General features: G+C 40.6%; 1 protein-coding gene across 5 annotated transcripts in view; it reads right to left on the bottom strand.

Moving 5' to 3' along the window:
• Positions 1 to 26,428, bottom strand: part of PAN3 (poly(A) specific ribonuclease subunit PAN3) — a 123,232-nt gene that overhangs the window by 13,118 nt on the left and 83,686 nt on the right. For 3 of the 5 annotated variants that reach the window (XR_007356161.2, XM_048846423.2, XM_048846468.2), the window contains 8 exons: positions 18,025 to 18,272; positions 16,776 to 16,880; positions 15,574 to 15,631; positions 13,017 to 13,178; positions 12,572 to 12,688; positions 11,332 to 11,433; positions 582 to 747; positions 26 to 113 (listed from right to left, as the gene is read on the bottom strand). Coding sequence is in view for 4 of the 5 variants with exons in the window: in XM_048846423.2 (XP_048702380.1) it covers positions 26 to 113; positions 582 to 747; positions 11,332 to 11,433; positions 12,572 to 12,688; positions 13,017 to 13,178; positions 15,574 to 15,631; positions 16,776 to 16,880; positions 18,025 to 18,272 (1,046 nt within the window). In the remaining variant the exon portion in view is untranslated. The remainder of the gene's footprint in view (positions 1 to 25; positions 114 to 581; positions 748 to 11,331; positions 11,434 to 12,571; positions 12,689 to 13,016; positions 13,179 to 15,573; positions 15,632 to 16,775; positions 16,881 to 18,024; positions 18,273 to 26,428) is intronic. The other 2 variants (XM_075127605.1, XM_075127612.1) reach the window with 2 other exon arrangements.

The following is a 26,428-nucleotide window of genomic DNA, read 5'->3' as shown; positions in this document are numbered from 1 at the left end:
AGCAAGCATGGCACTATCATCCTACCTGAAACTGAGCCATTAGTGCCAGTGGATTATTCTGACTGTTATCGAATGTTAAAACATCAAAGACTCCAACACAATTCACTCGTAACCTTTGAAACAAACAGGAAATAGGGAAGACATTTGGTAAGATTTTATCTCTGTTGATTAGTTTTTTTCTGACATTTATCATATAAAAATACAGGGTAAGATTTCAAAAAAGTCATCTAAGCTCTCCTGCTGCCAATTAGCTTACTAAGAATTTTTTTTTTTATTAAAACATATGCTGCAGCTGAAAGCTTTCTAGGTAAGAACTTAAATGGTTAGATCCACAAACATGCCTTCTGAAAACATCCAGTAAGCAGCACGCAAGATGTAAATTCTTCTAAACTTAGTTTAGTAAAACTTGATTTCGAGCATCAAACTTTTATCACGTCATTAGTCTTGGGCCAACATAAAACATTTTAGTCAAATTATTAGGTTGTTTCCCCATATCTGGCAGAGGAATGTAATTAAAAGCTATCGTTGCACACAGATCTTAATAGTCAACAATCTAATTTGAAAAGGCTGTTTTCCATTACCTTGTTTTGCCCGTTACTAGAATCTTTGTTGGATCCATAACTCGACATGCTAATCCTGCTGTATGAATGGTCCTCAACGCAGAGCTGAGCTGCACAATATATGCCCAAATAAGAGACTCTGGCAGTAACCCAGCATGCTGCCGGGGCAGAGGACCATCATGCTGACCTAAAAGCAAAATATTATAGTATCAATGAACAAACAAAACGCAGCCAACTTTAACTTCAAGGATCGTATGTAATATTTAAGTTAACGTATTTTGAAATGAAGAATTGACCAACGTACCTCACTTTCATTCTACTTTAAGGCTACGTCTACACTATGAACCAGAAGTGCGACTCCCAGCTTGCATACACGCTCCTTCTAGCTCACATCTGAGCTAGCCTGCTAACAGGAGGGGTGTAGGGGCTGTAGAATGGGCAGGGGCAGCACTGTAGCTGCCCAGAGTACAAATCCACGGTAACCCTGTGGGTACGTACCTGGAGCGGCGAGGCATGCTGCCGTCGCCCAGGCTACAGCAGCTCCACTACCCTTTTTGGCAGGCTAGTACAAGCACGCGTACAGCAGACGGGCACCCAAACTCCTTGGCTGCGGCACAGACACGCGCGCTTACTTAAAAAGCGCCACCACCCTTTTAAATGGATAATTTTGAATGGTCAAAATAGATTTTCAAACTGGTGACAACTCCTCCAATAAGTACTGTAACTTTTGATTCAAATTCATGAGAATTAAGTCATTTTAAAAGTTAGGATGAAAATTCAGTGCGAAAAGGCAACAGGTTTAAAAAACTGACTGCTGCAGTCTGATTGCTGATGCAGCACGATACTCAAAAAGCAGAAACCAAAAACGTTCCAAAACAAAAGGCATATAACACAATAACTACTGCTTATCTGCAACTGGTACCATTTTATGCCATATAAAGAATAGAAAGGAGTATAAATTAACCCCTCCCACAACCCCAGAGTGTACAGACAAGATAAACAAACAAGCTCATTTCAAATTTCATTCGGGAAATAAGAATGAAAGATTGTATGGTTCAACAGAATTGGAATGCTGAGCCTTATTACCCCAGATCATTTCTTTCATTGTGACTCAAATCACTAGTAATTCAGTCATTACTACAGTTCAGTGGGCCATGGAAAAGCAAACTGATTTCAATCCATTTCCAAATCATAGCCCAAAAGCCATGCTTCTAGAACAGCAAAATACACAGAGTGCAGATCTTAGTGGTTGATTTTAATGACTGACCTAAAATAATGACTAGAAATAGGGAGACTACAAAAAAAAAAAAAAAAAAAAAAATCAGAGTGGCGGGTTGTTAATACTGAAGACACTCTGCAACTAAAAGATGTAGCTGTGTGTGCGGCTACGGTGGAAACAATGCTTCCAGAAAAGGAGTACCAGAACTAAATTTGACTAGGAAATCAAGTTTGCTCTTTTCAGACGTTTCATTGGCGTTTGTTTTGGGACTATCAGGGTCATCACTGTGGCTCCTCTTAGTAAGGCCCTGATTCAACAGTGCTCTTACATATGTGCCTCAATGCTGAGAAATTTACAAGTATCTTCATCCTTTTCCATATAAAATGTCAATTTGTTGGTTTTCCCCAGGAATGCGTCAACATTTCTGGGAAATTGCTCAAGACTGTAGTTAACAGTCACTGTTGAAAAGTAAAGCACATTGCTATAGATGATTCCAGATGAAATGTTACTGTTTGGGGGGTTGTGGGAAGGCCAGAGAGAGAGGAGAGGAATGTGTCTTGCTTTCATTTCTGTTAACATCTTTATCTTTAGTTCACTCTTGGTGGTGAAGGTTCCTTTGGTTCAGATTTTGAAGGACAAGACACTTCCTCTTCTAACCCACAGAACTCTGGCACACCACATGGAGGCTCCCAATGATTTAATTTTAGCTTTATTGCCCTGCTGATGAATCAGTATGTGAATAATCCTCCACAAACTTTACACCAGTAGTCTCACTTTGCACACATTTTTAAAATATTCCCTCTTCATCATTCATATCGATCACTGTTTCATGTCAGGGTGACAGGACGTTTGTTGCCTTATTGGGCAAGGCTCTGTCACTCACACCTGCACTTTATTTCATTATATACTCCTTTAGATACGGTGAACTGCAGCAGATGCGATATGCATATGCATTTGGCTGTGCTTTTCCTTTGCATATAACAAAAATTACATTTGATTCTAGTGTTTATTAAACAGATGTAACAGTCACTGTCTTAAAGGGTCCCTTTAAAACAGCGACTATTACATCTGTTTAATAAACAAACACTAGAATCAAATGCAATTTTTGTTATACGCAAAGGAAAAGCACAGCCAAATGTTTATCTTCTTGGAAAACTGCAATTATTTGCATCACTGTAGCACTTAGGAGCCGTAGACATAGGCCAGAAATCCATTGTGTGAGGCTCTGTACAGAAACAAAACAGTCCCTGCCCCAAGGGGCTTACAATCTAAGTATCACAGTGGGAGCAATATTTGCCTTTTGATACAGAAAACACTAATGAAAGAGTGCTCAACATATGCTGAGAAGGTAAAAAAGATCAAGGAGTGATTACTCAACTAAAATACCAAACTTTATTTCTGCACTAGAAAGCTGGAGTTTTCTGTGCCAGTTAGCGACTTAAGCAGTTACTGATCTGATATGCACTTTTTTTTGGGAGGGGGGGGAGGGGGGAAGGGGAGAGCAGGGTGTCAGACAGATCTAAAGTAGCTCAAGACAAACTCTCAATGTTAAACTGAACTGATCACTCAGACTGTTTACAGCAATCATCTCTCCTTCCCCAATAAGACAGACTACAGAGAAAATAGCACAAAATGTTATTGAGTATTTAGTTTTAGTCTATGTTAGCCCCGGTCTACGCTGGGGTGGGGGGAGAAATCGAACTAAGTTACGCAACTTCAGCTACATGAATAACATAGTTGAAGTCGACGTACTTAGATCGACTTACTGTGGTGTCTTCACCACCGTGAGTCGACTGCTGCCGCTACCCCATCAACTCTGTCTGTGCCTCTCACGGCGCTGGAGTACAGAAGTCGACAGGAGAGCGCTCAGGGATCGATTTATCACATCTAGACTAGACGCAATAAATCGATCCCCGCTGGATCGATCACTGCCTGCCGATCCGGCAGGTAGTGAAGACATACCCTTAGAATACTGTGAGAAATAAAGATTCATAGCTACGACAAACAAAACATTAATATAAATGAATGCAATGCAAATCAGTTGAAACACTCAGACTCCTGGCATATTCCCTCATTAGTAGTATTAATTAGCCCTCATTAGTAGTATTACGGTAGTAACACAATCGAGGATCAGAATCTTGTTGAATTTGAACTGTAAATGCATGCACTAAGGAAGACAGTCCCTGCACCAGAATGCTCAAGCTACAGGACAGACAGTCTACATTTCCACTGCCGAGTTAATCTGGTCTCGTATGAGTGTTTCTAGCCCAGCCTCCTACGCCACAAAAACCTCTGACCCAAGTTTGGAGGTGCTTTCAACCCATGCTAGCTGGCTTTTCTGGGGCTATAAGATAAAGACAGAGTGCTGCTTTCACTTGGGCTGGTAACCTGCCCACTTTGCTGTCATGACACAGACTAGCCCACTCAAGTGCTGACAGTCTTCCAATGCTTTCCCACAATTCCCTCCATGTGCAGAGAAAGACGGACACGTTGTCCCACAATGCACTGCAAAAGAATCAGAGCAGTTTAGCTTTCTGCAGTGCTAAGAATGATGGGATGTGTCTCCAGAAGTCCTAGCAACTCACACGAATGTGACACGCTGGCAGACTAGGTCCCAGCTCATGCCAAGGCCCCAAGCCTCACTAAACACTTACAAATGCATAGCTGGAAACCAGTCTTGCTTACCTATGTGTTAGCATTATCAAAATATATTTTAGATGTTAAGTTGATAAGAATGTGTTTAGACTTTTATAAAATGCTTGTTGGATGCTGCATATATTGATCTCACTTATAATCTCTAGAGCTCATGGCAGTGGTCCCCAAACTGTGGGGTGCACACCCCCTGGGGGAGTGGAGGAACAGTTGGAGAAGAGTGTGACAGGGCCCGGGCCAGCCTCCATGTGGGGCAGGGATAGAGCGACACTTCCAGCTCTGCTCTGGTCCCAGACCAGCTCTGCCTTCAACCCCATTCAGCCTCCAGGCCTGCTCCGCCTGCATGTCAGATCCGCCCCCAACCTCATTCCACCCCGAACCCCAGCCCAGTTCTGGCCTCATTCCTTCTCCGCCCCCAGCCCAGCTTCACCTCTAGCCCCAGCTCCTTTCCCAACCACAGTTCCATCCCCAGCTCTGCCTTCAGTCCAAGCGCTGCCGCTGAAGAAGCCTTGACTGTGTAGTAGTGGAGGGGGTCATGGACAGACAATGTTAATGGTACGGGGGTGGGGGGAGCACAACTGGAAAAGTTTGCTCACCACTGGCCCACAGTGAAAAGTTACTTTGAATTGTAAACCTCTGTAATTGTGTAATTCACCAAACAGGAAAAGAAGCACTAATTAAAGGGCTTGTTAAAGTAACTAATTAAAGTAAAGGGCTTGTTCTGTGTACAAGATGGCCCACAGAAGGCAAATGAGATATTGGGTAGCACTGAAAGAAAGAGTCCCTGTTGATGCATTCCTAACTCCTTCCAGGAAGGGGAGACCTACACATGAACTCATCCCATCAGTTTGGACTCTGGTGTGGAGAGGATTAAAATCCTTGACAAGGAGAAACTGAATCTCTCTTATGCTGTTTGGACTCTTACCAGGGCTGGAGTAAAGAAACAAAAAGTAGAGATTCTCAGGGTTAACCTGGGTTAGTCTAAAAAGACATTCAGTGGATGGATTACTCCATCTCTGTCACCTTTTGGAACCACAGACTGACTCTTTTGTGCTTGTATGTTGCCTGCTTTAACCTGTATATAACTCTTCTTTTTCCTCGTTAATAAATCCTTAGTTAGTTTACTATAGGATTGACTACCAGCATTGCCTTTGGTGTGAGATCTAAAGTACAAATTGATCCGGGGTAAGTGACTGGTCTCTTGGGACTGGGGGCAACCTGAATATTTTATGATTTTTGGTGCAAGTGACCATTTATCACTAAGTTCTGATTGCTTGGATGGCAAGATAGATCGAAATGCCCAAGGGAACTGTCTGGAACTCCATGGTAAGACTGTTACAGTGATTCAGGAGTTCATATTTGTTACCTGTTTGGTGAAATCTAATTATAGAATATACCACCAGTTTGGGGTGCCGTTTTGACAGTCTGCCCTGAGGCTGGCATGCACAGTTGTTAACCACTCCAGAAAGCATGACAGAGTGCAACCCCAGTCTGTATGATGTTGAGTAGATGCACCCGATTATGGCTTTGCAGTGCGGTCACTCGCATCTGAGCTAGGCCAGCCCAGGTGACCTAAGTGGTTATCACTTGAGTAAACAGAGCTAAGCACTTTTCCAGAAAGTTGATAATAGTGGGATAAAACTCATGAGGAGCAGGTCAAAAAAATTCCAAAAAATGATCAAACCGAATGGACGCAAACAGAAAAGCTTTATACCAAGGGCAGGGAGTTCCACAGAGGTCCAACACCCGGTAATGAAAAGGTGTGCCTATGTCACTACATCCTGCAGTAAAACACAAAAGACTAGAATCAACAACTGTAGCAGGCAAAATTTTGGATTACATCCCCTCTCTACAGAGCAAACACCAGAAGAAAAGAATTAACCTATTCCTGGTATTCTGCAACATAATTCCACTGTCATCTTTCACAAGGCCACGACCTAAAAGACTTCAGCACGTCATGAATGACTGAAGAGATTAGAAATATTTTCAGGATGACAATTCTTACATAAGCGAGCCATTTCTTGTTATAAGTAAAAGCCCATCCTCCTAGTTTTATAATTCTGCGCTATGAGGATGTCAGTGGAACAAACTTTAAAGTAAACCCTTGATCAAGAGCAATATGCTCCCCATCAGACAACGGAAGTGGTCCCACTGCCAGAAGGTTCCCCCACATGCAAGTAAATGTAGCTGTGACTCAGGAACATTGTCTTGGATGCATGCTAATGAAACGTGAGCTAAATTGATTTTGGATTAGAGAAAAACTTCAGACAATCAGAAGTCACCGGATCATATTCTAGCCTGTCAAGATTATGCTCTTTTTAAATTCAATGCTTACTCTTTGTCAATAGATGCTCCTTGATCTTATTTAACTAGTTGTTTGAGAGAGGTACTACAATTCACAGCTTGAACAGGGACAATAAGAACCAAGTTCTCCCTTACTGTGAGGATGATGCACCTTCTGCCTATATACAAAGGCCCTGTTGCCAGAGGAGGCTCTACCAATTTTGCTGCCCCAAGCAGTCGCTGCCGAATTGCCACCGCGCCCGGAAGAGTGGCGGAGCTGCTGCCCAAAAGCCTCCGCGGTGGAGCTGCCGCCGAATTGCCGCTGCGGGACACGGACTGCAGCCCCATTCTCAATGCCACCCCAAGCACCTGCTTGGAAAGCTGGTGCCTGGAGCCGGCCCTGCCTGTTGCACCCATTCTTCTCCCTTCTCTCCCCCTGTCCCTCCCCCACAAGCTGCGCCTACATTCCATAGTACTGTGGTATGGATTTTCTGCAGCAGTTTCATTTAAATTTTAAAAAAAGTGAGTTTTTCAACAAATCCAATATGAAAGTACAATGAATACAGTAGACCCTCTGCAACTGGTTATTGAATTCAGTTATTTTTACACTGTCAATAATCAATATACTGCAGAATTTTTGTACTGTTAATGAATAACTGCATTTCACAAAAGTTGTTAGGGATACGGAGGTTTCAGGAGAGAGTTGGGACTTCTAACTCCTGGGCAGTCACAAAGGCAGTTTTGGATCGCGAAACAATCTAGTCAGCTAGATATTTCTGCTAAACAATCAGCAGCAGTGAAATAGTTAGTTTCCATTTAAAGTGCTTTCTTTAGGTTTCAGTATCAACTTGCTATTGCGATAAAGGTGCAGTTTATACCTCTCAGAGCTATTAGTTTCTGCCTGTTTGTTGATACAGAAAGGCTATATTCACATCAACTTATAATGTTCACGTTTTCAAGGTCCTCAGTTGTGAGGACTAGAAACAGTTTAAAGTAGACTATATTCTGGAGAACGATTCTGAGGCAGGGATGGAAAAGATGGATTCAGTTCCAAATTATGTTCTTATGGCGTAAACAGATTCCTGCCTATACGTCAAAAAGGGGCTTGTGTGTCTTTGCTGAAAAACGGCTGTATTCAGAAAAGTAATCTGTAGCACTGAAAACTAATGTTCAGAGCCTTTGAGGGGTTTGTTAATAAGCATGGATAACACAGAACTTTTTAATGCATTGATTGGAAGATGTATATAGAAGGCTTGCTTGTCTTCGGTCCCCCCCCCTCCCAAACTAAAGTAGTATTGATCTAAGAAATCGATTTTAAAGAAATGCCATCCAATGCTGCCAAAAAAAATTATTTCTAATATTGCTGGTGTTTACTTTAGCAAATTATTTAAAATATGTACAATTTTTGTGTAGTTTTTTATAACAATCTGATACTTAATTTCTATTAATTGATTATAATTCATTCAGGCAGAGTAACAGTTTAAGGTACTTTTGAGGCCAGGTTTCTACAGTAAGAGGAGTTTCAGCTGGTGTAAAAAGAGATGTGACACATTGTCATGTCTTGTAATATTTCAATACATTAAGTAATATCACACTAATAAAAAAAGAAAAAATGCTCTACCAGAAACTCCAGAACAATAACTATCTCATGGAAAGATGACAAATTCCCTTCTTGGGAATAAAAATTGATAGACAAAACAAGCAGCAAGATTCAAAGAAACTGGAATTGTACAAATAAATGGATTCTAAACAAACAGAATGCTTTGTCTGTTGAAAAACGTACATGCTTCATCCTTAAATCTTATCCACATTGTAAAATACATCAAAAACAACATTGGATTATCACAGTATACTACCAGAAACAGAAGATATTTTATGGAATAAAAGACAGTACAGGGAAATTTTTTTTTAAAAATTAGGAAATAAAGTACAGGTGTTCAGTACAAAAATAAACCATCGTTGTTAGGGCCCCCCCACCTGTAATGAGAAAGCTTTATACCACATCCCTTCCAAAAAATTCTGGAACAGTATTTGCAGATGACATAGCAAAATAAAAAAAGACTGACCACACTGACACCAGAAAGTGACATGTGAAACAGCTATGTAACCACAATTCTTTTCATTTAACTGTCAAAAACTAGCTTTGCTAACTGATAAGACCGAGACAAATAAGGTTGCATACCTGAAACCAAATTCTCTTAATTCACTATTTCCACAGATTCACACCAAGTTGTATGTCACTCTGTAGGGATTCTAAACCTTTAAAAGTAATAGCACCATTCAGGGCCTCATACTGCAGCGTGCTCTTTGGGAATTTATAGAAAGGAAATCTCTTCTTCCATATACCCCCTGCTTCTCTTGGGAGTCTCTTCCAGGCAGGCAGACAGCCAAGAAACTCTAATGAGGGGTGGGCAAGGAATCTGTGAAGGTAGTCAAGCCTGGGAATTCAAATTATAGGCACACAATCTTATTTTCTCTCTCAATTTGCTCATTGATGCCCACTCTTGTAGACTAGAAAGCAGTAGGTAACTCAAAGATGGACCAGAAGAAATATCTGAAGGAATGCCCTGGCAAAAATGGCCATCTGACTAGCCTCATCTAAACAACACCATGCAAAAGCTGGAACAGAGTTTGAAGTGGCTGTTCTGCAGAGTTCAATAGTAAGGACTAGATGCTGCAGGTACTGAAAGCTGCTCTAGCTGTGGTGGAATTACTTTAAATACCTTCCTGAAAAACAACTTTAGTTTTGTTATAACAATATTCTACTTAATTGTACAGAACACCTAGTTTCTGTTTAAAAAAAGAAACAGAGCCCCCTTCTTGTTTCAAGAGTATCACCCATAGCTATGTCTTATCTATGGTGTACGATACTCCGAGAGAAGTAGATGATGGAAAGAAAACATAAGAAAGATAGATTGAAATGTTAATAGAAAAAATACATGTGGGAGACATTCAGAAATTCAGTCCTACTCTGAAAAGTGACTAAAATATCAGTAGTTCCATGTTTATTCTCTCTCACTAATTCCATATTAAGTTCATTTGGTTTAGGACTGCTCTTTTTCTTAACTGCTAGGCCTGGAAACTTATCATGGAATCCGAAAATCAAGAGGAGTTCTTTCCCTTTGGCACATCACCATCAGTCATGATGATTCTGCAAATCAAGTTTTAATTTCATACCTGAGAACTATATGAAAAGATAATGGGGACTATTTGGTGATCATTTTGAATTGCATCTTTTAAAGGCTTGCAACTTTCATACACTGAAGATCCACTAGGTCCTGATTTAAACAACTAAGTCAAATTTAAATAGAAACATTTAAAATAAACTAACAAGTCCAAAACTAGTGGTTCCAGTTTCAACAGGCAGATGTAAGAAGAGCAGGCTTGGGAAGAGTCTGTGGGTCTATTTACAGAATTGCTCTCAGAGCCAATTAGTGGCCACTTTGAGCTATGAAATCCCTAACCACTGATTTCTTTTCTAAAAAGTAACAGATTCTATGGCACGGCTTGCAGTTCTCAGAACGTGGATCTGTAGATACAGTATGAAGGAAAAAATATATCTAGGAATATTAAATGTGCAGAGATTTTAAATTTGTTTCCTGTTCTTACTAACTCTAGCTTTACCTTTTCAAAGCACCATACAAATGTTATTACCTAATTAGCCTTCATAACACCTTTGTGAGCAAGTAAGAATCCCCATTTTACCAAGGCGGACCTCTCAAATTACAGAGACTAAGGGTGAGATTTTCAAAGACATTAAGCACCTGTTATTTGTGCTTTGAAAATCCCACTGGTAAGTAACTTGCCAAATGCCACCCAATAATAGAGCTGGGATTAGAGCTCAGGAGAGCTGATTCCCAGTCACATGTACAATCTCGTAGACCATACTGCCAAAAAGTTGTTGTAGCCTACAGTTGCCAACTTTCACGCAGTAAAGCAGCACCCAACTTTCACAATAAGCCAAAAACCAAGCTAATCCCATTTCAAAAACAAGGCCAAAACAAGCCAATCCCTAAGAACCCCAACATTCTACGTGACTAGATCCCCCCTGGCGTGCAGTCTGGGACTGTGGTGGCCTGCTGTGCACCCCTGACTCTCTCCCCCCCCCGCCCCTACTTGCCAGGAGCCGATTTAAAAAAAAAAAAAAAAGAAGGGCAACAAGCAGCAAGCTACAAGCCAAAAACTAGCCAACAAGCAACTCACAAGCCAATTAGGCCAAAAACAAGCCCAATTTCTGCGTATTTTTTTTGCAGGTTTGGCATGTCTGTTGTAGCCTCCTTACTCAAGTTTCTTGTGCATTTTCTTCCATTTTTGCTGATGTAAAGTCAGAAGTTGTATGAAATTAGGAAAATAATCATTGCTCAACTGGTTCAGTCTATTATTTAAAATACTTCCCATGCATTTATTTTCATATAACACCTACAGGGTGCTAGGAACTTTACAAATAAACTAGGAAAAGAGAGGTAAAGACCATTGTCCTGTGGTACTTACAATATACCTAATATCTGACTAACTGAAAAATTATTAAGCTGAACTTACCTATTTCTCTGCCCAACTAACTTTACACCTCAGATATCTGAAATAATTTCTAAAGTGAGTTGAATGCATTTTCCTTACCCCATTTCCTTTTAGTGAAATAGCCATCAGCACTAGGGTCATTAAAGTGTCTGCTCATCATAGTCTCTCCTCCAGCATGAAAATCGTATGCAAACACAAGAGCTTAAAAATAAAAAGATGTGTAAGTGACAACAATTATTAACTCTAATACAGGGTTTCTCAGCCCATAGCTCACGACCCAAAAGCGGGTTGCCAGAATGCATCAAAAGGTTGTGGGGCTGGCTGAACTCAGCTCCACACTCCGAATGTTGTGATCTGGTGCACAGAGTTGCTCAAGTTTGCCCTAGTTGCCCCTCCCCCATCCCTGACGATGGGGGGCCAGCAAGGCCAAATTTGAATGTGTGATAGCTGCGATTCCGGGCGCCAGGTCACAATGCCACTCGCACAAATTTGTCCCAGCTGGCCCCTCACTAGGGGAGACAGGCCAAACCTAAGAGGTGCTGTAGGTCCAGAAATCTTAATGCCCGGAGTAGACAGCTGAGCCCAGGCAGCTCTGCGAGACAGTAGCTGTGAGGGAGCAGTAGGGGTCACATTCTCTGGTAACTACTGGCCACTTGATGTACTCCCCCTCCCCACTGGAAGGTGTACTGCCTGTCTTCCATTCCCCATCCTGGGCTGCCTGATGTACCCCTCCTTCCACAACCAGACGAATACCCCCATCATATCACCCACCAGGGCCGCCAGCTACCCAGCACTTCCCCGACTGCACCACCAGCCCCTTTTGCCCCCAACTCCTTCCCACAGATTGCCACTTTATCCCAAAGATGACAAATCCCCACTCCACCCTTTTACCCTCTGCCCCACAAGGGCCATGTGTGGGGAATGTGTCCCCGGGCCCCAACTATGCTCATATCCTCACTCAGTCCACCATTGCACCCACACCCCTCTGCCCCTCCAACTCCTTCTCCAGCACCTCCGAACCCGCAACCCCTTCTTCACTACACCCCCAAGTCCCCAAATCCCCCTCCCACTCTGTGTCCTCTGATACCATAGGCTTGGAGGGGCTGTTTTTTGGCGGTGTCAGCTCACTGCCACTCCTCCAATTCCATTGTGGAGCATCTGGAATCTTAGCTCTGAATTCCCACTCCCACCAGTGGAAGGGGGGATGTCATTACGTCTTGGGAGATCTCTGTGTCATGACAGGCCTAAGTTTATAAATGGGTCCTCAACCCAAAAAGGTGAGAAGCACTGCCCTAATACCCTCAAAATTACCTCAACAGTTTAATTCCTGGAAACTTACAATGTTCTCCAAATGCTTTAGTGGTAAACACTTCACGCAGAGTTACAATATTTGAGTGTTGAATTTTTTTCCACATGTCAACCAATACCATGCACTTTGTGTTAACAAGACGGAAACCTGAGAAGAGAATAAAAACCCACACAGTTTAATTACATTTATTCAGTGATTTTAGGCTCCATTAGATTTGTTTAAAAAAACGTTGGTATCTGTTCTGAAAGTACTGAGCTGCCACCAACAGAGGCACACCAATATAAAACTTTGCTTGCTCATTTCCAACACTATGGACTGTTATCTAGGCCAAACTTTGCTCTCTTATTCCAACAGAATGATTCACTTCAAAGCCAATTTAAGATTTATGCGTAGTATTATAGAAGTGCAAATGTTTTAGGCTTAAATATAGGTAGCATTGACGTTTAAAAAGATGACAACTTATGATTTCCCTCACCATGTATCCTCCGAAGGCAATATGGCAGATCATCTTTGCTATTTACAGCTTTGTAGCATGATGTAATGTACCCAAAGTTGCTTGTTTTCTGTATCCGATTGGGTGGTGGCAGTGGTTCTAAAGGGAAAAGGCTGTGGTAGCTGTCAACTTCTGTAGGGACTGCTAAAGCAGTTTATAGAAATATATTAGACACTAATTGCATTTGTAAAATCAATATTACAGTAGTAAAGAAAATTTGACTATTAAGATGTCAAACAATACTTTGTGCTGTGTCTGAGATACATGCAACAAAAAAAGTTAAAATTCATAATTCTATCTTTGGCACAAATATGTTTTTTTGTGAGATATTTTTGGATAACAGATATATCTGCTTTCTGAAAAATAATCTTGCCATACTAAAAGTAAACAAGAGAAGTAAAAGCCCTGTGTGCCATGAAGTATCAGCGTCATTCTAACATTAAACCAATTCATCCATAAATAGTGGGGAGCAGTACATTGGTAGCTGCCCAACAAATTGTTATCTTTTGGTCTGCCTCGAAAATTTACTCTTTCTTGCAGCTACTGAGGATGAAGATATGAAGGGACACGGATAATCCCCAATACCACACAAGCCTTGTGAATATGAAGCCCCGAGTCAACTCTTGACTTCCGTTATGACAGCAGCAGAGAACAGCAAAGACAGACACTGTCAGTGTTCAGAATGAATACACTATTTTATTTGGAGAGTGAGGGGAACAGGACAGATAAGACATCTAAGAGGACAGTCCAGACTAGGAAGCTAGACTGTGTTTTATAGTGCATCATTTAAAGTGCTAACACTTGTATTTTAGTCCCAACTTTGCACCTAGACAGGGCAAACTGCATAAAAACCATGTTAGCTGACTGCGGTCAACAATAGGTTCTCCAAAAGACTGACCATGATGAGCAACTGCATTTTTAAACACAACTTCCCCAATCTACGCTAGGTGCAAAATCTGTCTAAAATCATGTTAACTAGCATTTTAAAACACAATCTATCTTACCAGTCGAGAGTGTCTTGTAAAAACAAAGTCTTCTAAACGTAAACCCACATTTACCAAGGCTTGTCTACATGGAGACTTAGTGAGTGGCAAGCCAGGGTGTGAACATTTAGCATACGAGCCTGCTGAGCACTAAGTGGCCATGTGGACCCTTCTATTGTGCACTAAAAGTTCTGAAGTGAGCTTTGACATACACTTGTTTCAAATGGCATATGTCAAAATGCACTATGAAACTTTAGAGTGCAGTAGCAAGGTCCAAACATGCAGTTAGCGTAGGGCAGGCTAATATGCTCTAGATTTACACCCTGGCTTGCTGTGAACTAAGTCTCCATGCAGATAAGGCCTAACTAGTAAAGGCACTGAGTTTAAACAAGGTTTTACTCCCTCAACTCATCTTCCCTTGTTTAAATCATTTAGTGAAGTCAATCCTGTATTTATACATGCAGCAAAAAAAGGACAAGACAACAGGTTGATGGACTTCGCAAGCACTGAGGACCATTAGTATCAAGCAGACGCTGGGGAAGGGGATGCTAGGGAGAAAGTTCTCATTAAAAAGCAAATACCTTTGAGCAGTAACAAATACTGTGGATGTTGTTTGAATGCCTTTATTTAGGAAGAATTTCTCAAAAGTACAAAAAGTTCCTCTAAAGTATCACAATAAATGCTTATTACTAAACCTGTGGAATTTTACTTGTTTTTCCTCATTAAAATACTTCCTTGGTCTGATTTTATACAGATAAGCTTCTAGAACAGTTCCCCTATTTCTTGGTAGTGAAGTGGCACCCTAAATATTCCTTCATCCAATGCCTGTCAGGATATTTTAATAACAAGGAAAGGACTGCTGAAGAACCCCTCCCGTTAGCATAGGTAGTGTCTAAACTGAAGTGTTGCAGGTGTGCCGCTGTAGCATTTTAAGTGTAGACATACCCACAGTCCCCAAAGCTGAAGGCTAGAAACATAGTCAAGTTGATGGGTTTAAAAGTCCTTCTCCTGATGATCTGCATCCATATTCACTTTTGAAAAAGTAGGCCTTAGCTGCTGTAGTCACCCAATAGAATGTGTGAAAACAAACCATGCTTAGAGCCAACCATGCCACTTACTGGATACAAAAATCAGTTACAATGTGGATTGCGGACAGGATCTAAAAGGGAAATCTGCTCAATTAAGTTAAGAACTGCTTACTTTTTAAGCACAGATATATGGTGTTAAACAGAAAAACAGACAGTCAGCTAAAGAATTTTAAAATAAAGAAAAGAAAATATGCAGAAGAAACAGTGAACAGTAGAGACCTCATGTTTGTAAAGTACTTTGAAGGGGCAAAGTATTAAAACAATGACATCTGTTATTAACAGCTCGAGTATAATCAGACCAAGTCATACACTTCATAAAAAATTAAATTCAGGAACAGTTTTGTCAAAACATGCTGTTAATATAAATTTATTTTTAACAAATTTAGTAGTGCTATGCGGTTGTGAGAGCAAACAAGACTTAGCTTAGAATAATCACAGACAATTATGACTAACTTTCTAGTTACTTACCAGGGATATCTGCTTGATCAATCTGAGCCATTGTTATTAAATGTCGGTTGATCAGCTCCTGAGGAACAAATTATGTAGCCTTACAGTACAGAACATAATTTAGTTTATCATCTTTGCTAAATTTACAGCATAATACCTAGGAAGGGCCAGGTTTCCATAGTAGAATAGCTAGTTGACTTTTTAGGAGAACTCACATCACCAGCTTGGAAAAATTAGGGCTTGAATCTATGGACTCTCCCCACAGGTAGAACCTGCACAAAAGGGAGGCTGCCTCAGGACTACTGCTTCTCAGCAGAAGGAGGTTACAATGGAGACTTTTTTTTCTTTTTTTAAAAAAAGAAGTGTCGTGTGGAAGAAAGGAGCTGTAAAAGGAGCATGAAAAAGGCAGGGGCATAATACCAAGAGACACCATAACAAGTCAGAGCAACTCCAGGGGTGCTCAGTATCCTGCCCCAGAAGGCTAACAGGTATGCTGAAAATGCTGAGGCAGTTAACTTTACAGCCAACTTCATAATACATTTAAATATACTAAAGAAATAGAACTACATACTCTGTATATAAATAAATCCACATAAAATCAACATTTTCTTGATTATTCTTCCATTTCATAAAATCATAGAATAGAATCACAGAATATTCGGGTTAGAAGAGACCTCAGGAGGTCATCTAGTCCAATCCCCTGCTCAAAGCAGGACCAACACCAACTAAATCATCCCAGCCAAGGCTTTGTCAAACCAGGCCTTAAAAACCTCTAAGGATGGAGATTCCACCACCTCCCAAGGTAACCCATTCCAGTGCTTCACCACCCTCCTAGTGAAATAAACTTTCAGTTAATAAATAAATAAAATTTCAGTTAGCTGTATTCTAATCAAATTTAAAATAAAACCCCAGTGCCTCACAAAATGTTTAGCATGTACAGAAATTCTAAAAGATTTACAATAATACATTTCTCTTCAAGTAAACTTTCTTGATAAAAACATATGGCATGCAGAAGGTATTACAGTTATAAGTACTTGTAATTTTGTTTTCTGTGGTACCTCTATTTCTGTAACGTGATTACATTTTTAAGTCTGGAATGAAGATAACTGTCTCAGTGGTTTTAATGTGCTTATTTCCCTTTTGTTGTTTGTGGTTGCCCAACTTTCTTTAAGAATATATTAAGATATTTGAATCATTTCTACTTCAACACTATGACAGCCTACCTGTCTGAGTTCATCTGCCATGAAGAAGGAAGGTGCATTTGCTTTTGGCTGCATATAAGCAACATGAGGTGCAGTAGGAGGGTAAATGTGATAGTTTGGAAATACCTAAAAGGGAAAAAATAAAAGATTATTTAAGACTTGTTTCCTTTAGAATTTGAAAAAATCTATCTGATTTTGATATGTGTTTATTCTGAGCACTTTTTGACCCGCTGACTTAACAAAATCCTCAAAATGGAACATGTGCTATGAATGTACTTCTTGCATTCTCTATAATTTTCTAATGTGACATTCACAACCAATGCAACTTTAGATGATTTTTAAATCATCTAACACTAACTGTCCTTCTTTCCCATCCGTAAATGCAAGTTTCTCTTTATTTTGCAGAAATGAAAGATTATTATTCTTGGAGTTTAACAATTTAAAAAAAAATGTTTTCTTCTTGCTGTTGTGTGAAAAAGCCCACACAAATGGAAACAAGCAAAATACAGATATGTTTTCTCATATCTCTTTCAGTTATAATAATCTTAGGTGTTACTTGTAAATTTAACACTATTAAACTATTCAGACAATGTGATTTTTGAGTTGACAGTACCCTTTTAATTATCCATGAATTTTTCCTACTGTCTTTCCTTACAATTCCTCTGCTTAGTTACAACTTTTAAATTAATGGAAATTTCATCAAGAAGTCTTGTGTACATATAACATACCAGACTCAGTAAAACAAAGAAGCATAATTCTGAGTGGTCATCGGAACACTTCCTCTCTAGTCAACCATTTACTAGAATTCTGCACAAAATTGTAAGTTCCAGTTTGCCTTTGAATATTACCCACATTATGCAACTATTTAGGGTCTTATGTAACTACCCTCTCCCCCATCATCACAGCATTTTAGTATCTGCATGATAACTCAACTCAGTAACCTACTCCTAGTTTCAATTTTTCATGAGTCCCAATACGCCCTTTTTGGGGGGGGGGGTGCAGAACGTAACAGATTCAGCACAGGAGTGCAGAAATAGAACAGTCAGAAACAGCAAAGGAAAAAAACTGCCCCATAGTGCTCTCATATCACTTGAATACCACCACTCAAAATTAAGATTTGGCAAGAGAAAGTGTCCAAGTAACAGCTTCTGTGCCAAGTTGCAATAGAATACAAATTAGTAGCAAGATTAAACATCTCTCAAACATCTTCATTTTATGAAAAAGCTCAGATATGGTCAAAAATGTTATGAGGATATCAAAACAAACATACCATTCCTGTGAGAGGGGCTGGAGTTGTATCAGTGTAGAAATACGTTGTTCCACCCACAGTTTCCTTCTGAATCACCTGGCCAGTAGATGGAGGCTGGGAGACAGCATTAGTAACAGGAGTAGAGGCACTAGTAGGCACCATATAATTTGCTGGGTTTGGAGTATGACTTCTTCTTCTAGGAGCAGGAGATGTGTGAGGAGTAATTTTAGGGGAGTGAAGAGGAGAAGATCCTGCAGACAGTGACATTCCTTAAGAAGACAAGAAAATTTTCTTCAACAAATTTTTGCTTTGTGGAAATGTAAAGACTAACTCAAAGCTTGAAACAAAATCTACCTCATCGACTTGCTCAAGGTGAAATGAAATTTTGATAGGTGAGAAGGGCCAGGAAGCTGCAAGTTCCCTCTGCAGGAAGGCAGGGAGCAGAAAGGCATAAGCACCACTATTTCTTTATGAAGCATTAAGGGGACAAAGTAGCAGTACAGCTGGAGAAGACACATTTTTCCCAGGAAGAGGACAGACACACAACAGCCAGAATCTTTGCTTCTTTTAAAAGGAGACCAGGACAGTTGTGCTGGGGGACTGGAGAACACGTGGCCTAGATGTAGGAGGAGGAATTAAGATGGCACATGGAATACAATATGTCAAGAGGGAGATGGGACTGAGAGCAGAGGAGACTTGCAAAGACAAAGAAATAACCAAGTTATTGGCATGCTTGTAGGGGCAGAACTGGTTTAATTGTGTGCAGATAATATAGGGAATGAAAATGTGTCAATATATATTAACACTAATTTTTACACAAGGTAGTCAAGTAAACAATCAGGAAAGTTTTTCAATTTAAAGCAGTACTAAGAAATTTATATTTCTGATAATTCACAGACTGCTTATGAACTACATACTATGACGAATAAGTCCCTAAAGAAAAGTTATTCCTTTTCCTAAGGTGACCAAATAAAAAGTGATCTCTTGTTGATTGGAAAATTAATCTAATAAATATCGATATGGTAACTCTTTCCAGATTGAGAACTAGTATAGATTTGGGCTGACATTTTCAAAGCTGCCAAGGGACCTGAATGTCCAATACGCATTAAAATCCATGGTAACTGGATATCCAACAGGGTTGCCAAACTTGCCAGGCATCTGGTTTTTGACCAGAATTCCTGGTTGAAAAGGGACCCTGGTGGCTCCAGTTGGCGGCGCAGCAGGGGCCTGGGGCTAAGGCAGGCTCCCTGCCAATGGCAGCTGTGGGGGTGGCACCTGCAGGCATGATGCGCGGAGCCTACCTGTCCATCTATGCACCTAGGGGCTGCAGGGACCTGGTGGTCGCTTCCTGAGAGCCGCAGTAAGCGGCCACCAGGACCCTGCACCTCCTCCCATACCCCAACCCCCTGCCCCAGCCCGGAGTCACCTCCCACACCACAAAGCCCTCCTCCCTGGTCCCACCCCAGAGCCCACATCCCCAGCTGGTGCCCGCACCCCCTCCTACACTCCACCCCACTCGGTTCCAGCCCAGAGCCCCCTCCTTCAACCGAAACCCCTCATCCCCGGCCCCACCCCATAGCCTGCACCCCCAGCCAAAGCCCTCAACCGCACCCTAATGTCCAAGTCCTATAAACAACTTTAGAATCTCAGGGCTGATGAGCACTTTAGTGCTGCAACTGGAATAGACAGGGGCACCCTACGTTACATTCATACTTTAGTTATTGAGCAACTTCTCATTCAAGAATATTGCAGACAGAGATCTAAGATATGAATATTCCCTGTTCCCAAATATCCTTAAATTCGTTAGGAATCTAAAAAAATTCATCCAAGATTAGTTTGACATTTTCAGATAGTATAGCATTTTCAGACAGCATAGGAGTGAGTGTCAGCCTACAAAAATAATTTCAGGAGTTTATTCTATTGGCCCCAACTACCTCATTTGTAAGAAAACCCCCTGGGTTACCAATAGAACATACACATCTGAGTGAGCAGGTTAGATACAAGACAGGCTGGTATTATAGTGTTCCTTTTAATATTTCTCACTTTAGGCACGCAGTTTTCCCCATCGGAAACAACTTTAACATTTTCTAATATGTCTAAAGTTAGCCTTTCCAGACTTAAATATCCTCTCTGCAAAACTGTACCATAGTACCACCTATATTTACCAATCAATATGACTAGCTACAAAAGTGAATATAGATTCTACCATGTAAAATGCAGCCAACGTCTCAATTCTGTATAGCTACCAAATATGTTAATGGATATAAATGTAACTTTTGGTGACTTTGATAAAAAAAATTAAAAGAGATGTTACGCTGTGGAATAATGTAAACTTTCTTGGTTTTGAAAATGGCTAAAATTTCATCTGAAACAAGTATATTCTGATGGTACTATTAAAGTTATTTGCTCAATTTGCACTCTAGCTTTGGTTCTAGCAAAGAATTTTTGGATAGCTCAAAAGACATGCATAATAAGTTAGGTCTATTTCTTTCTGTCAACAAAATTGGAAGATTTCCTCAGAAAGATTGACATTTCTCTTATCTTTCACAAAAACCCTGAAACAATCTTGCAACTTTCCCAAATTCCAAAACATATTTATCTTTAATACATTTTCTTATGCATTTTTCCTCCACTGCTGAGGTAAAGTCTACCAGTTCATTGTCTTTGCATCCTTTATATATAGATATATAGAAAATACAGAACCTTCATATCTGCTCTCTTGTTAAAATTAGTCTTTTAATATAATATGCTGTAATTGTTTAACCACTATTCAATCGCTCTAGTGGTTAAACAATTACTGCATATTATATTAAAAACTAATTTTAACAAAGAGAGCAGATACGAAGATTCTGTATTTTCTCCCACTTTAACGTGGAGAGGAGATAATGATTTAATAGGAAACAATATACCAAGTCAAATATGGAAGGAAAGCCAATAAAATAATGGCCTACAAAATAAGAATGAATTTTATGAATTCCACTACACAATACTTTAAACCAAGGAAAGATTAGAGTGTGTCTCTTCTATCCTATTTCAGTTATTTTATGCCATAAAATGTTTGACGATTATGTATTAATTAAAAGCATTTATTACTGAGTGATCCAAAACTATACCAAAGTAATTGCTTCAAAGAGTTTACTGAAAAAGAACTAATTGAATTAAATTATAGATTGGAAAAAGCAGCAGCCACCACTTAATGAAATAATGTCTAAGACTGCTTTATGTGGTGAAGTTTAATATAGAATATCTGTAAACAGGAAAAAAAGTTATATTGTACTGTATACCTTGCTGGTTTGGGTACAAATATAGTCTAGGGTCTGTGTTTAAAGTATGCTATGAACATCTGTTGCAAGTTTCTCAAAACCATTCTCCTGGGGCCAATAAAGCCATGTACCACCCAGCTATGGTTATAGGTATAGTTTCATCCATTTTTAAATGTTAACAAGATATATTTCCATTTGCAGTAGTCAAATAAATACATCTAATGTTTAGAAAGTTATGTTTGTTTACCAAAGCAAAAGAGAGGAGGGAAGGGAAACAAGAGAAAGGGAGTAATATCATTATACAATTTTGTATACTGTATTATGCTTATTAGTCAAAATTTCAAATGCGCATGAAGTTCAGCCCTGCATTTAGGTTTCAGGAGTTTGGGTATCTTTTGAAGAACTTCTGACAGCTTGAAGGAATAAATTGGAGCTCAGACTATCCAGCCTGGAAACACGGAAACTCTATCATATCAAGCCCCCTTAATGTAATAGTAGTCTATTTTGCCAATGCACATGTTGAGTAAAACGATTGGAGATAGGAAGGGTTTTTTTTTAAAATCAGAGTTTCTTTTTATCCTGCTGGAACAGCAGACCTGTTTGTTGCAAGAGACTTGCAACTTGCTTTTGGTTCTGTGGATGATTCCAGTAGGCTAGGAGTGTCAAATATATAGCACATTTGATGGATTTAAGGCTTGCATTGCAAATTCAAATTTTACATCATTTAAACTTTCATTTATAAAAAAAAATGTTTCCAGCCTTCAGGGTAGCAAAGAAATTCCCAATGTAAGCAATGCAACTGATGCAGTGCTGCCAATGTGAGTATGCAGACTGTCTGAACCTAGGACTCAAGGGTGTGAACTCCCCTGGCCATCACTAACTTAACTGAGGTGTGTTTTGTTTTGTTTTTTCTAAATTAAGACACTAATGTCAACAATTAGTGACATGGAAAAGAGGGTAGAAATAAAGCTTGCTGGGAAAAGCAGACACCAGGAGGTGCTGCAAGAAAGGAAATGTGGAGGTAAGAAAAGAAACAGAAAAGAGGATAGAGGAAAAAACAATGAATTATAGAAATCAGTTAGCATATCTTCCCATTGACTGACACTGACAACAACAATAAAGGCACTGAATAAGCAACAAGACAGACTGTGGAGCCTCTGTTCCCATAACTAGAACCACTGGCTTCATCACACCTATTTACAGGGTAAGCGCTCATCCATGTGATTAGGGGGGTGCACAATCTCTAAAGGTTTCATAAATGCCGTATTCTACCCTTGATCTTTACACAAACCTGCCACCAACCATAGTAAGAAAATAGTAAAGCCATTTCCATCTCCTCTATTGGAGAGTTTAAAGGTCTGAGCGCTGTGAGTGATTAACTGGTAGGAGCACCAAGATACAAGCTTTGAAGAAGCTGCTATCAAGCTGGTTTTTTTCCATCCTCAGTGGGAGAAACAGATCTTATCTGATAATGGAGAAAGCTGGGGAGAGAGCTTCCAATTTTCATCTCTGCCCATCATCAGCCTCTCATCCTCTCGCACACTATACTCAAATGCATCAGTCAGGTCTCCTGGTGAAGTAAACCATAAGTGAGAAAGAGCTTATCTGGCTTCATTATCAGTCACATTTGAAATATGATCCATGTATGCTTTGCTAACCTATACTTCTTGGTGAGAGACACAGATTTCAGAATGTATTGACTAATGTAACTATTTGCAAACTGATCAGTGGACCACTGGAAGTCTGCAAAAGAGCTGACTGGTCACATGCTACTAACACTCCCCCTTATTTTCAGCTGCTAAATCTCTTTCCCGGTATTTATAAGTACAGTACCCACACAGGTTCCTTATGGATTTGTGAACTGGAGTGGAAGTAGGAGCTATACATCACTTGATGAGGTAGGAGTTAATATTCACACATGAAATCAAAAAGTGCCTGTTACTGTCAAACTTTCACTTCTTACATTGTTTTACATTTTCCAAGTTTCGTGGTAAATGAAGAAAAGGGAAGTGACAGGATTGAACAAAGAAAAGCCAGCACACTTAAAGCATATTCACAAATTGCTGAATTGTTGATAGTAATCTAAAAAAGGCTACGACAATATTTAAATATTGTAACCATAAAATTTAACATTGACTTTTATACAAAGTACTTGATTAAAAAGCTGGAATTCTGCAAGTATTAACTCCTACACCCACAACTGCTTAGTATTAAAAGACAGGTTTCAGAGTAGCAGCCGTGTTAGTTTGTATTCGGAAAAAGAAAAGGAGTACTTGTGGCACCACTGAATGCATCCGCTAAAGTGAGCTGTAGTTCACGAAAGCTCATGCTCAAATAAATTTGTTAGTCTCTAAGGTGCCACAAGTACTCCTTTTCTTTTCATTAAAAGACAGTGGAGCACAATGTTAACTTTGCACGCTAGAGCCATGAAAAGCGTGCCTTTACTGGCTTGCTTAATTGAATCTCATATTAGTAGTTGTACAAGTTTCAAAGAATTGCTACCCAAGTTACAGTAGTTCAAATTAAGAGACATTTTCTTCATTCATATTCTTGTCACAAAGAATTTTTTTTTTTTTTAAATAGAAAGACTAATTTTATACCACAACAATAAAAAAAAAAAAGAGCAGGCAATGAAATATTGATTTTATCTTCCTTTTGTATTACAATTCACTCCAGGCTCACATAATTCATGGGATGAGTGCTTTAAAGCTCTATTGTTCGCATTTAAATATTTTCATTAAAAGCAAAGTGCCTTTTGACTTTGAGAATTCATATGGATACACTGGGACAAAAAAATGTTGGTTTTAATGTATTCTTCATTTGAGACCTGGCGCTAAAACTCCCTGAAGTCAATGGAAGTTTGTCAGTCAATGCTTGTACAATCCAGCCTTTAATTAGTACTACTTAATAATGCAGATGCAGTTTAGCTAGTCTACAACACGTGATCTTTTAAAAAGTGGTGCAATTGTTTTAAAGCACCACAAAAAGATTTTCCACCAATTTTTTTCCTCTCGTCCACAAATTTACACTGGCACTCACCATAACCACAGCCTAAAGCTAAAGAAAAACATTAGTGATGTGTCCAGCAATTGAGGCGTTCACCTTCTTTTTCCAGAGATCAAACAAAAACACTGTATAAATATAAAATTGTTAAAAGCTTCACAGATATTCTAAATTACTGAATGTTATAGAAGTTTTAAAATGAAATAATTTGCAAAAGGTTTTTTCTGTATTTAAAGCTGTTGCAGCAGACATTTCTTTTTATCTTAGAGAGTTTTCCCACAGTGCCCATTACCACAGTAGCTAAATGCGTGCAAGGTAATTAGATCTGCATGCACTAGGAACCTAGTGCATTTATAGTCTTCTGCTCTTCTTCCTTTCCTGCTATGAGATGGTTTTGCTTGGAATATAAATAATTTTATTCTTTCTTTTCTTCTCCCTCACCTGTACCCTTCTGGTATGTTCGGAAAGCTCTCAAACTGTAGGGTGTGGCATCATACCTTACAGGTGGTCAAGAGAGATTAATCTGACCTCCTTTCAGAGCTCAGCCCACAGTCAAACCCCTTCAACAGAGAACACTTTCTCCTGCTGTCCCACACTGCAACTTATGTGGACATACCCAAGCTAGCTTTTATCTAGATCAGGGAAGGCAAACTTTTTGGCCTGAGGGCCACATTGGGTTTCTGAAATTGTATGGAGGGCCGGTTAGGGGAGGCTGTGCCTCCCCAAACAGCGAGGCATGGCCCAACCCCCCGCTCCCTATCCAACTCCCCACTCCTCCCCCTCACTTCTCGCTCCCTGACAGCCCCCCTGTCCCCTGGGGACTCCTGCCCCATCCACCCCTCCCTGTTCCCTGATGGCCCCCTGCTGCCCATACAACCCCCTCCTCCTTCCTGACTGCCCCCATTCAATCACACTGCTCCCTGCCCATTCCGCCCCTATCCACACCCCCGCCCCCTGACCGTCCCGCCCCCTATCCACACCCCCGCCTCCTGACCGTCCCGCCCTGCGAACTCCCCTGCCCCTCTGTCCAACCCCCTGCTCCCTGCCTCCTTACCGTGCTGCCTGGAGCACCTGTGGCTGGCGTCGCAGCTGCACCAGGACAGGCAGCCAGGCAGCACAGAGCACCGGGTTAGGCCGGGCTCTGCAGCTGCGCTGCCCAAGGAGCTTGCTGCTCTGCCACCCAGAGCATTGTGCCGGTGGAGCAGTGAGCTGAGGCTGCGGGAGGAGGGGGAACAGCGGAGGAGGGGCTGGGGGCTAATGTCGCGGGCCAGGAGCTCAGGGGCTGGGTAGGATGGTCCCGCAGGCCGGATGTGGCCTGTGGGCCATAGTTGCCTACCTCTGATCCAGATAGACCAAACAGCAGAATAGCTGCTGCACCATGGATGGCAGCATGGACTAGCTGCATGAGTTATGTACCCAGGGTCCTAGGCACGGTTGTACTCAGGAGGCAAGCCTGTACCAATGCCCCTGCAGCTACACTGCTATTGTTACTTGATCAAAGCCTAACTCAGGTACACCTATGCAAGCTGGAATCACCTCTCCTGAGTGCAGTATAAACATACCCTTAATCTTGGGCTCTGTACATTTCATTTCCTCAGAGGTGTTCAGTTGTCTTGGTAGGTCAAGGATGGAGAGACAGTTTCAACAGAACAGGCTACTGCGAGCACATCACCTCTGCGTTTCCCCTACTAGCACTGAACATGGTTCTGTTGTCAGTTCAAGGTCCTGGTTCTTACCCATTTGATGGCTTTGAAGATCACGGGTCTTGAACTGTCAACAAAACCAGATTGGAAAACAGTGGAGGAACTGGAGCATGGGGTGAGGTATTTGCAGAGGCCTGGCTCATTGAAAGGCAGGCTGCTACATTCTGCTTGAGCTGGAAGCCTCTACATTGTTTTCACCTTCAGCCCCAGAAAGAGGAAGTTGCAGAAATTTAGACTGGAGATGACAAATGCATCAATCACTGGCCAGATTCTTGTCTGAGCAACATTATTTTAAGCAAGCTAGAAGTGAAAGAAGATTTTCACAACTGATGCTATGTGGTTCATCTAGGCTTAGTGAAGAGTCAGAACAGGGCTATGAGACGTTGCACCACTTTGATGAATTGAAAAAAGCCTTCAGTGAAGGGGAGGATAACATCCTGGCTAATTCTTCAAAGC

The sequence above is a fragment of the Caretta caretta genome, chromosome 1 (assembly GCF_965140235.1).
Source record: "Caretta caretta isolate rCarCar2 chromosome 1, rCarCar1.hap1, whole genome shotgun sequence".
Classification (NCBI taxonomy): Eukaryota; Metazoa; Chordata; order Testudines; family Cheloniidae; genus Caretta; species Caretta caretta.
This window is presented reverse-complemented; position numbering and strand designations above follow the sequence as displayed.